Raw genomic sequence first — 12,031 nt, forward strand, 5'->3', positions numbered from 1 at the left:
GCTTGTGCTACCAAATAAACCTGGTGTTGTGAGACTTCTCATTATAACAAACAGCCACTGCTGCCAGAAGAACAAATACAAACCCACTAGAGATAATCTAAAAGCATTGGCATCTTAGACTAATTGTTGACATCAATGTCTAACTGATGTCTGTATGACTCGATCCAAGTGGGGTACTGTTGCTTCTGGATAGATCATAAAATTGTTCAGCCAGTGATGAACATCCACCTAGCACTAAGACATCACAAGGCCCAAAAACCAAGAGGAGAACGATCAATGTCCCAGCACTAAAGCAACCTGACCAAAGAGAGGAATTCCAGGTACAACTCACAACCAGTGTGAAAACTGGTACAGATGGATCTGGGTGTCCTGGTACATGAATCTCAAAAAATAACTACACTGACACAGCAAGTGATTAAGAAGGCGAATGGAATGTTGGTGTCCATTGCAAGCGAAATAGAATATAAAAGTAGGTAAGTTTTACTGCAGCTGTACAGGGCCTTGGTGAGACCACATCTGGAGCATAGTGTACAGTTTTTGTCTCTTTATTTGAAAAGGATATATTTGTGTTTGTAGAATTTTTTTTCTCTCAGAGGGTCATTAATCTGTGGAAGTCTTTTCCCCAGAAAGCAGTGGAGGCTCGGTCATTTTAATCAAGGCTGAGTTAGATGGATTTTTGATAGACAAAGGAGTCAAGGGTTATTAGGGGGAAAACAGGAAGGTGAAGTTGAGACCAAAAGCAGATCAGCCATGATCTTATCAAATGGCAGAGCAAACTTGAAGGGTCTTATGGCCTACTCCTACTTGTGGCTAGCCCTAAACACTTCCCCAACAATTTCAGGAATGTAACTATTGTAACTATCTTCAAGAGGGGAGATAAATTATGCCATGGAAACAACGAAGAATGCGAATGCATTGGAGAGTGCGCAGAAGAGTTTTACAAGAATGGTTTCAGGGATAAGAAACTTCAATTATGAGGACAGATTGGAGAGGTTGGACTCTTCTCCTTGGAGAGAAGGAGGCTAAGAGGAGATTTGATAGAGTTGTTCAAAACTATGAGGGGGGCTAGCAGAGTAGATAGGGAGAAACTGCTCCTGCTCATAAAACGATTAAGAATGAGAGGGCACAGATTTAAAGTGATTTGCAAGAGTAGCAAATGTCATGCAAGAGAAAAAAAAATTGTATTGAGTAATTTGGTTCTGGAATGCACTGTCTGGAAGTGCAGTGAAGGCCCATTTAATCAAGGCATTTAAGAGAACATTAGATGATTATTTGAATAGAAACCATGTGCATAGATATGGGGAAAAGGCAGGCAAATGGCACGATGAGATAATGTTCATTTGGAAAGCCAGTGAAGATACAATCGGCCAAATGGCCTCCTTCTGTGCAGTAACAATTCTGTAATGCTGAAGGTATTTTCCTCTTCTCCGTACAAAGTGTCAAAGACAGGGATGGGAGATAACCAAAAACCTGTTCTCTTTCCTCTGCTGTACGTGATCAGTATGTTTTTTATTTGTAAAGGAATGTGTTTGATAAGGTGCCTCACAAAAGGTTGCTGAAGAAGATTGGGTCACACGGAGTTGGGGGTAGAGTGTTAGCGTGGATTGGGGATTGGCTATCTGACAGGAAGCAGAGAGTCGGAATAAATGGGTGCTTTTCTGGTTGGCAGATGGTAACTAGTGGCGTGCCGCAGGGATTGGTACTGGGGCCTCAACTTTTTAGCATTTATATAGACGATCTGGAGGAGGGGACTGAGTGTAGGGTAACAAAGTTTGCAGACGACACAAAGATAAGTGGAAAAGTGAATCGTGTGGAGGGCGTAGAAGGTCTGCAGAGAGATTTGGACAGGCTGAGTGAGTGGGCGAGGATCTGGCAGATGGAGTATAACGTTAACAAATGCGAGGTTATTCACTTTGGAAGAAATAATAGCAAATTGGATTATTATCTAAATGGAAAGAAATTACAACATGCTGCTGTGCAGAGGGACCTGGGGGTCCTTGTGCATGAGACGCAAAAACCCAGTCTGCAGGTGCAACAGGTGATCAAGAAGACAAATGAGATGTTGGCCTATATCGCAAGGGGGATAGAATATAAAAGCAGAGATGTCTTGCTGCATCTGTACAGGGCATTGGTGAGGCCGCAGTTGGAATACTGTGTGCAGTATTGGTCCCCTTATTTGCGGAAGGATATATTGGCCTTGGAGGGAGTGCAGAGAAGGTTCACCAGGTTGATACCAGAGATGAGGGGTGTTGATTATGAGGAGAGACTGAGCAGATTGGGTTTGTATTCGTTGGAATTTAGAAGGCTGAGGGGGGATCTTATAGAGACCTATAAGATAATGAAGGGGCTGGATAGGGTAGAGATGGAGAGATTCTTTCCACTTAGAAAGGAAACTAGAACTAGAGGGCACAGCCTCAAAATAAAGGGGGGTCGGTTTAGGACAGAGTTGAGAAGGAACTTCTTCTCTCAGAGGGTGGTGAATCTCTGGAGTTCTCTGCCCACTGAAGTGGTGGAGGCTACCTCGTTGAATATGTTTAAATCACGGATAGATGGATTCCTGATCGGTAAGGGAATTAGGGGTTATAGGGATCAGGCGGGTAAGTGGAACTGATCCACTTCAGATCAGCCATGATCTTATTGAATGGCGGGGAAGGCTCGAGGGGCTAGATGGCCTACTCCTGCTCCTATTTCTTATGTTCTTATGTGTGTTTTTCTTAACTTGGGCTTGTACTCACTGGAATTTAGAAAAATGAGAGGGGATCTCATAAAAACATATAAAACCCTGATGGGACCGGACAGGCTAGATGTGAAAGAATGTTCCCGATGTTGGGGAAGTCCAGAACTAGGGGTCACAGTCTAAGAATAAGGGTAAACCATTCAGGACTGAGATGAGGAAGAAATTCTTCACTCAAAGTTGTGAACCTGTGGAATTCTCTACCACAAAAAACAGTTGAGGCCAGTTTATTAGATATGTTCAAGAAGGAGCTGGACATGGCCCTTGTGGCTAAAGGGATCAGTGGGTATGGAGAGAAAGTGGGAGTGGGATGTCGAAAGTGCATGATCATGTTGAATGGTGGTGCAGGCTCAAAGGGCTGAATGGCCTACTCCTGCACCTATTTGCTATGTTTTTTTGTTTCTATGAATGTGCAGTCAAATGAAATAACTAGCAGAAAGTTTTTGTGGGTTTAAATAAAAAGGATTATTTATTCATACAGTCATCCCAAAAATCTAAACACTAGTCACTCACACTCGCACGCACGCATGCGCACACACACACAAGAAAATATTATAGATAGAGGGTAGCTTACGTTTACAAGTTGTAAACAAAATAATTCATAGTTCACATGTTTGACTTGTCTTAGGAAGAGCAATCGTTGTGGGCCTGTTGAAGATGGCATTTTCACTCCCAGAAGGTAGCCTAGGTGTTTCAGTAGCTTGATTCGTATATCAGTATCATTAAAGGATTCCCTCAAAGAGTCGGATATTCAGCAGGCCACAAAGTGAGTCATTGTTGTTTTCTTACCAGGAAGTTACATTTCTGTACTAGTGGGCTTTGAAAAGGATTATCTGGGAAACTTTAATGATGTAGCCGTCTCCAGGTTTTAAAATGTGTGAATGTTCCTGCCTTTTTCTGCAGCTGCTGTTTCTTGCTGTGCTTCTTGCAGGCTGACCAATTTCTCCCTGGTTCTTGGTATAATCTGTTATTTGAAGACAATTTCGATCAGGCGACCACCTGATCAAATACTCCTATTGTTCGCTCCTAAAAGACTGTCCTGCATGGGAAACACCACAATCATGTGGCAGGGGAAGCTTCTCAGCAGTGCGAGCCGTGGTCAGCTGACAATGCAGCAGCAGACTTTCAAAGAGTCTCCTGGACAAACAGGAAAGCCCTTCATCACAGGGTGTTCTTAAATTTAAATTTAATTTGTAAATATTTCACATTACATTGGTTCCTCTTTCTCCATCATTGTTTTTTTCTTGAGACAAGCTTAGTCAGCGAGCTGAATATACTGGCTCACCTCATGGTTGGTACACATTGAAGATTAGAGGGTAGTTAGGAACATTTCTTGATTATGGGAGAAACAATGTCACGTTTTTATGTCACTCATTATTGAATGTTCTGGTGCAGACAGGAGGTAGAAACAAACTGAATTTATTAATCCTCTCACCATCTGTCTGGAAGCAGAGGTTTTTTTTAATTGTTTCTAAAGTAGGAATGTTTTGCTAAACCCTCAGTCTGTGTTCTCCAATTTTATAGGTGACAAGCAGTAAACTCCCATTATGATTAACTCAGAAGATTAGTTTATTCCACATTCAATCCTTCTCAAAGCCAGTTCCACAAGCAATCAGGCACAATTCCTGCAAAATCAGGACTGGGCATTGTCTTGATGGCCAAAAAGTATATCCCCCGCCAGATACAGTTTACTCAAATGGCTAACGTTCAAGGGGAGGACAAAGAAAACACTTCAAAGGCATTCCGAGGCTTTCCTTAAAAATGGCAGCATTGACATTAATAAATTGGGGAGGTGGTGGTGGCAGGGAGGGGAGAGCCTGCTACCAATCATTCAAAATGAAGACAACTTGCCCATCAAGCTGCATCATGCTTACAGTCACAATGCCTAAATGATGAGACAGAGCAGTGGGAGAGAAGGAAAGGAAAGGAAGCAAATCCTGCACTCCATAGGACATCCTGCCCCAAAGACCTTTGTGTTAAGAATCAGTTGGTTTGTAAGACCAAAGGATGTAGGAGCAAAAGTAGGCCATTCAGCCTATCAAGTCTGCTCTGCTGTTCAATGGGATCATTGCTGATCTGAAAAAAATCCTCAACTCCACTTCCAATCCTTATCCTCATAATCCTTGATTCCCTTACTGATTAAAAATCTGTCCATCTCAGCCTTGAACATGCTTAACAACCTGGCCTATTCCACAGAATCACTACTCTCTGAGGGATGTAATTCTCCTCATCTCTGTTTCCACAAGTAGGAAAAATAGAACCAGAGGGCACAACCTCAGGCTAAAGGGACGATCCTTTAAAACAGAGATGAGGAGGAATTTCTTCAGCCAGAGAGTGGTGAATCTGTGGAACTCTTTGCCGCAGAAGACTGTGGAGTTCAGGTCATTGAGTGTTTTTAAGACAGAGATAGATAAGGTCTTGATTAATAAGGGGATCAGGAGTTATGGGGAAAAGGCAGCAGAATGGGGGTGAGAAGAAAAATCAGCCATGATTGAATGGCAGAGCAGACCCGTTGGGCCGAGTGGCCTAATTCTGCTCCTATGTCTTATAGTCTTAAATGGGCAATCTCTTAATCTGAGATTATGCCCTCTGGTCCAAGACTCCCACAAGGGGAAACAACTTCTCAGCATCTACCTTGTCAAGCTTCCTGAGAATCCTATTGTCTCAATAAGTTCGCCTCTTATTCTTCTAAACTCCAATGGTACAGGCCCAACCTCATAGAATCCTACAGTGCAGAAGGAAGCCAAGGCCCAAAGAGCCTGCACCAACAACAATCCCACCCAGGCCCTATTCCCGTAGCCCCATGCTTTTACCCTGCTAATCTCCCTGACACTAAGGGTCAATTTACCATGGCCAATCCACCTAACTCGCACATCTTTGGACTGTGGGAGGAAACCAGAGCACCCAGAGGAAACATGGGGAGAATGTGCAAACTCCACACAGACAGTGACCCAGGCCGGGAATCTAACCCTGGTCCCTGGCGCTGAGAGGCAGCAGTGCTACCTCTCAACCTATGCAATCTCTCCACTTAGAAAAATCCCTCCATACCCAGGATCAACCTAGTGAACCTTTTCTGGACTGCCTCCATAAGGGAACCAAAACTGTTCGCAGTATTCCAGTTGTGCACTAACTAGCAGATTTTCACAGTAACTTCATTGCAGTGTTAATGTAAGCCTACTTGTGACACTAATAAATAAACTATGCCTTGTATAGTTTTGATGTGGAGATGCCGGCGCTGGACTGGGGTAAGCACAGTAAGAAGTCTCACAACACCAGGTTAAAGTCCAACAGGTTTATTTGGTAGCAAATACCATAAGCTTTCGGAGCTTGCTGCTCCTTCGTCAGATGGAGTGGTCTCTGTTCTCCAACAGTGCACAGACACAGAAATCAAGTTACAGAATGTAATTCATTTGTTACAGTATTCTGTAACTTGATTTCTGTGTCTGTGCACTGTTGGAGAACAGAGACCACTCCATTTCTCCTTGGAAAGACGGAGGATGAGGGGAGACTTAATAGAGGTGTATAAAATTATGAAAGGCATAGATAGGGCGAACGGTGGGAAGCTTTTCCCCGGGTCGGTGGTGACGTTCACGAGGGGTCATAGGTTCAAGGTGAAGGGGGGGAGGTTTAACACAGATATCAGAAGGACATATTTCACACAGAGGGTCGTGGGGGCCTGGAATGTGTTGCCGGGCAAGGTGGTGGAGGCGGACACACTGGGAACGTTTAAGACTTATCTAGACAGCTATATGAACGGAGTGGGAATGGAGGGATACAAAAGAGTGGTCTAGTTTGGACCAGGGAGCGGCGCGGGCTAATTGTTCCTTGTTTCTTGTTTCAAGGCTTCATTCTATGATCATCTTGCTGGTGCCAGTACAGAGCGAGACTGCGGATAGTTGGGAACCTGTCTCGGGGGCAGGGAATTCATATGGTGTTCGTGGAAGTGGAAATGACAGGTTGGGAAGCATTTTCCGATCAGGGCCATTGTGATCTCCTGGACTCGTTTCGATCGCCTCAGGGGGTCAGAGAGGAATTTCCCAGATTTTTTTTCCCCCATATTGGCCCTGGGGTTTTTCACTCTGGGTTTTCGCCTCTCCCTGGAGATCACATGGTCTGGAATGGGGGGGTGGGGGTGAGTTAATAGGTTGTAATGAACAAAGCATCGTAGCTGTGAGGGACAGCTCGGTGGATAGGATATTGGTATGTAGATAGGCTGGAAAATTGGGCGGGGATCCTGGATTCAGGATTCAATCCTGGACCGGGGAGCGGCGCGGGCTTGGAGGGCCGAAGGGCCTGTTCCTGTGCTGTATTGTTCTTTGTTCTTTGATCTGACGAAGGAGCAGCAAGCTCCGAAAGCTTATGGTATTTGCTACCAAATAAACCTGTTGGACTTTAACCTGGTGTTGTGAGACTTCTTATTGTATAGTTTTAGCAGGACTTCCCTATTTTTATGCTTCATTCCCTTTGAAATAAAGGCCAGCATTCCATTTGCCTTCCACATTACCTGCTGAACTTGCATACTAGCTTTATGTGATTTATGCACAATGACCCCCAAATCCCTCTGTGCTGCAGCTTTCTGCAATCTTTCTCCATTTAAATAATATTCAACTCCTTTATTCTTCCTACCAAAGTGCACAACTTCACATTATCCTAGATTATGTTCCATCTGCCAAGTTTTGCCCATTCACTTAGCCTGTCTGTATCCCTTTGTTGACTCTTCGTGTCAACCTCATCACTTGCCTTCCCGTCTATTTTTGTGTCATTGCAAAAGGTCGGGTTAGCTGGATAACTGGTTAGTGATGTGGAGCGATGCCAACAGCATAGGTTCAATTCCCGTATTGGTTTAGGTTAATTATAAAGGCCCTACCTTCTCAACCTTGCCCCTTGCCTGAGGTGTGGTGATACCCAGGTTAAATCACCACCAGTTAGCTCCCCCCCCCCCCCCACCCCTCAAAAGGGAGAGTAGCCTATGGTCATCTGGGACAATGGCGACTTAACTTTATTGCTTCTCAACTCTTTGGCTGGGATTGGCATTGGATCGGGCCAGGGATGTGGTGCAGTACCTAGTCTTGTCGGATTGGATCTTGTTTGTCTCTCTTGTGGAGACTATGAATTGGATTCAATTGGTTTTTGAATTTGGTTTTTGAAGCGGGCAGGGAATGGATTTGGGATTTCCTGGTCCATTCTGGGCATTGGCTTTGTGGCTTTAAAAATGGAGTAATTCTTTTTAAAAACTTGGCAATAGTACATTCACTTCCTTCCTCCAAGTAATTAATATATGTATTGCAAATGATTGTGGCCCCTTGTGGCAATCCAGTAGTTACAGTTGCCATTCTGAAAATGCTCCTCATATCGCAACTCTGTCTTCTATTAAATAGCCAATCTTCTATACATGCTAATATACTAACCCTCAACACAATGGGCTCCTATCATATGAAGTAGCCTTTTCTGTGGTACCTTATCAAACACATTTTGGAACTCCAAATATATAACATCTATTGGTTCCCCTTTATCTATCCTGCTCATTAAAACCTCAAAGATTTCTAATAAATTTGTCAGGCATGATTTCCTCTTCATGAAGCCATGCTGATTGCTTGATTATACTGTGTATTTCTAAATTTCAATCACATGAAAACTCATAGCAGAAACTTGCAACCTGGAGGAGATGTCATCCTCAAATAGAGAGACAGCCAATGAGACATGAAGGTGTCTGGAGCACAACTGAACATATAAACTTTTATAGTTTTAGTAGGAAAAAGGAAATTGGATAATTATTTGATAAATAGCATAAAATGTTACGTGGAATGGGTTTAGCTTAGATATCCTCAGTTAAAGAGCTAGTGCAGGTGCTATGGAGCACATGATGTAATTTTGTGGTGAAATTTCTTTGATTATTTAATTGAATATAAACTTGATTATCAAGCAAGTATTATAATATTATTGATTCCAAACACTCTGTTTAATTGAAAGGGGAATTGTGAGTGGTCTGGAAGTTCAGAGAGCATATACTCCAGTGAACCCTGTGGATGCAGAAGGTTATTTTGACGTTCTGATAAAGGTACTGTGCCATTGCTGTGCTGTGGTCCGAGTGTTACACTTTTGTTACTGTACTGTAATCGAGCAATTGATCAGGCAACAGATAATTCTACCATGCAATTGTGTTCAGTTTTAATATCTACCATGTTTAATATGTAACACGTGATAGCACTCCAAAAGTAGTTCATGTGTGTAGCATTTTGAGCAGTCTTGACAATATAATTAGGTGCTAAATAAGTTCAACTGTTTCATTTCAACTTTATAATAGGTATATGAAGATGGATTAATGTCTCAATATGTGAAGACCTGGAAGGAGTGCGATAGTGTATGTTGGCGGGGCCCTTTTGGAGGTTTTCCATACAAATCAAATCAGGTCAGCCACTCAAAGCAAATCAGGTCAGCCACGTTAGGAACAAAAGGGTTGTCAGGGAAAAAATCGGACCTCTCAGGGACAAAAGTGGGGAATTATGCTTGGAGCCCAAAGAAGTAGGGGAGATCCTAAATGAATACTTTGCGTCGGTATTCACAAAGGAGAGGGATGTGTTGACTGGGAGTTTCTCGGAGGGGAGTGTTGAACCGTTGGAGAAAATCTCCATTACAAAGGAGGAAGTGTTAGGTTTGTTAGAGAATTTAAAGACTGACAAATCCCCAGGGCCTGATGGAATCTATCCAAGGCTGCTCAGGGAGACGAGAGATGAAATCGCTGGGCCTCTGACGCAAATCTTTGTCTCGTCACTGGACGCAGGTGAGGTCCCAGAGGATTGGAGGATAGCTAATGTGGTCCCGTTATTTAAGAAGGGTAGGAAGGATAACCTGGGTAATTATAGGCCGGTGAGCTTGACGTCCGTGGTGGGGAAGTTGTTGGACAAGATTCTTAGAGATAGGATGTATGCGCATTTAGAAAGGAATAAACTCATTAACGACAGTCAGCATGGTTTTGTGAGAGGGAGGTCATGCCTCACTAACCTGGTGGAGTTTTTTGAAGAAGTGACCAGAATGGCTGACGAGGGAAGGGCCGTGGATGTCGTCTATATGGACTTTAGTAAAGCGTTTGACAAAGTCCCTCATGGTAAGCTGGTGAAAAAGGTTGGATCTCATGGGATAAAGGGGGAGGTGGCTAGATGGGTGGAGAACTGGCTTGGTCACAGAAGACAGAGGGTGGTAGTGGAAGGGTCTTTTTCCGGCTGGAGGCCTGTGACTAGTGGTGTTCCGCAGGGCTCTGTATTGGGACCTCTGCTGTTTGTGATTTATATAAATGATCTGGAAGAAGGTGTAACGGGTGATCAGTAAGTTTGCGGACGACACAAAATTGGCAGGACTTGCAGATAGTACAGAAGGATATAGATAGGCTGGAAATTTGGGCAAAGAAATGGCAGATGGAGTTCAATCCTGATAAATGCGAAGTGATGCATTTTGGTAGAAATAATGTAGGGAGGAGCTATATGATAAACGGCAGAACCATAAAGGGTGTAGATACGCAGAGGGACCTGGGTGTGCAAGTCCACAGATCCTTGAAAGTGACGTCACAGGTGGAGAAGGTGGTGAAGAAGGCATAGGGAATGCTTGCCTTTATAGGACGGGGCATAGAGTATAAAAGTTGGGGTCTGATGTTGCAGATGTATAGAACGTTGGTTCGGCCGCATCTGGAATACTGCGTCCAGTTTTGGTCGCCACACTACCAGAAGGACGTGGAGGCTTTGGAGAGAGTACAGAGGAGGTTTACCAGGATGTTACCTGGTATGGAGGGGCTTAGTTATGAGGAGAGATTGGGTAAACTGGGGTTGTTCTCCCTGGAAAGACGGAGGATGAGGGGAGACTTAATAGAGGTGTATAAAATTATGAAAGGCATAGATAGGGTGAACGGTGGGAAGCTTTTCCCCAGGTCGGTGGTGACGTTCACGAGGGGTCATAGGTTCAAGGTGAAGGGGGGGAGGTTTAACACAGATATCAGGCGGACATATTTTACACAGAGGGTGGTGGGGGCCTGGAATGCGCTGCCAGGCAAGGTGGTGGAGGCGGACACACTGGGAACATTTAAGACTTATCTAGACAGCCATATGAACGGAGTGGGAATGGAGGGATACAAAAGAATGGTCTAGTTTGGACCAGGGAGCGGCGCGGGCTTGGAGGGCCGAAGGGCCTGTTCCTGTGCTGTATTGTTCTTTGTTCAAAGTTAATTTGCGAACTAGAATGCTTTTATCATAGTGTCAACGTTTGATGTAATATATTGTAATTATATAATTTAATTATGTGTTGTGATGAGTTAGAAAAAGAAAGAAATAGTCCCTGTGACTTTTTCCTTCCCTATCCTGAGGAAATTACTGAGCAATCTGTATGAGATTTCTTAATGTTAGAATCATAAAATCTCTACAGTGCAGAAGGAGGCCATTTGGCCAATCGCGTCTACAGCAACTCTCTGACAGAGCATCTTACCTAGGCCAACCCTCTCCCTATCCCTGTACCCCATGCATTTACCCCACTAATCCCCTTAATCTACACATCTTTGGACACTAAGAGGCAATTTAACATGACCAATCCACCTAACCTGCACATCTTTTAGTTAGTGAGAAAATAAGGCAAAAGGCCTGTAATATTGTCTCTTGGCAGTTAACTGTCAGTTGCTGCCAACTGGTACATTCTCCATGACAACTCCTCCACCACTCAGAGTCCACTTGCCAACCAATGAGCACCCTTTTCTCATACAGTATAAAGTTGTTGTTTCTCCTAATATTGGTGTTCTTGCAGTTGTCCTAGTGTGTGCAAGATGAAAAGTTTGGACAAATGTATTTTTCAGCAAAAATGTCTCTCTGATTATTAGCTTTCAAGCACTAGCCTGAGATTGAACTATTCCTTACTTTAGTTTACCTTTAACATTGACAGCCTAAAACAAAAAAAATTGTACTAAATTTCTGCAGTTTATTAAGGTTAAGAATATTGATTAGCAGCGTATTGACGCCATTTGCTTTTTATCTGGCAGTATGAGCAGCTGCTGCTATTTGCCTCAGGAACTGGTATCGCTCCAATGGTGCCTCTGCTCAAATATATTGTAGCAAATGAAGAGGATGAAACTTTTGTTACCTTGGTGGGTTGCTTCAGGACTTTCCAAGATATCTACATGAAGCCTCAACTTCAAGAGCTGGCTGCTTTCTGGAATGTGAAAGTATGGTTTGTTCTGAGTCAGGTAAGATAACACATTTGCCCAGATTTTGTGGTCAGCAGCAAAATGCCCCACTCCCCAAAAACCCTGAAAACAGTTGTCCA

General features: G+C 43.5%; 1 protein-coding gene across 5 annotated transcripts in view; it reads left to right on the top strand.

Moving 5' to 3' along the window:
- Positions 1 to 12,031, top strand: part of LOC144497266 (NADH-cytochrome b5 reductase-like) — a 30,548-nt gene that overhangs the window by 15,470 nt on the left and 3,047 nt on the right. For all 5 annotated transcript variants that reach the window (XM_078218262.1, XM_078218264.1, XM_078218265.1 and 2 more), the window contains exons 4-6: positions 8,705 to 8,792; positions 9,039 to 9,143; positions 11,748 to 11,951. In XM_078218262.1, coding sequence (XP_078074388.1) covers positions 8,705 to 8,792; positions 9,039 to 9,143; positions 11,748 to 11,951 — 397 coding nt within the window. The remainder of the gene's footprint in view (positions 1 to 8,704; positions 8,793 to 9,038; positions 9,144 to 11,747; positions 11,952 to 12,031) is intronic.

The sequence above is a fragment of the Mustelus asterias genome, chromosome 8 (genome assembly GCF_964213995.1).
Source record: "Mustelus asterias chromosome 8, sMusAst1.hap1.1, whole genome shotgun sequence".
NCBI lineage: Eukaryota > Metazoa > Chordata > Chondrichthyes > Carcharhiniformes > Triakidae > Mustelus > Mustelus asterias.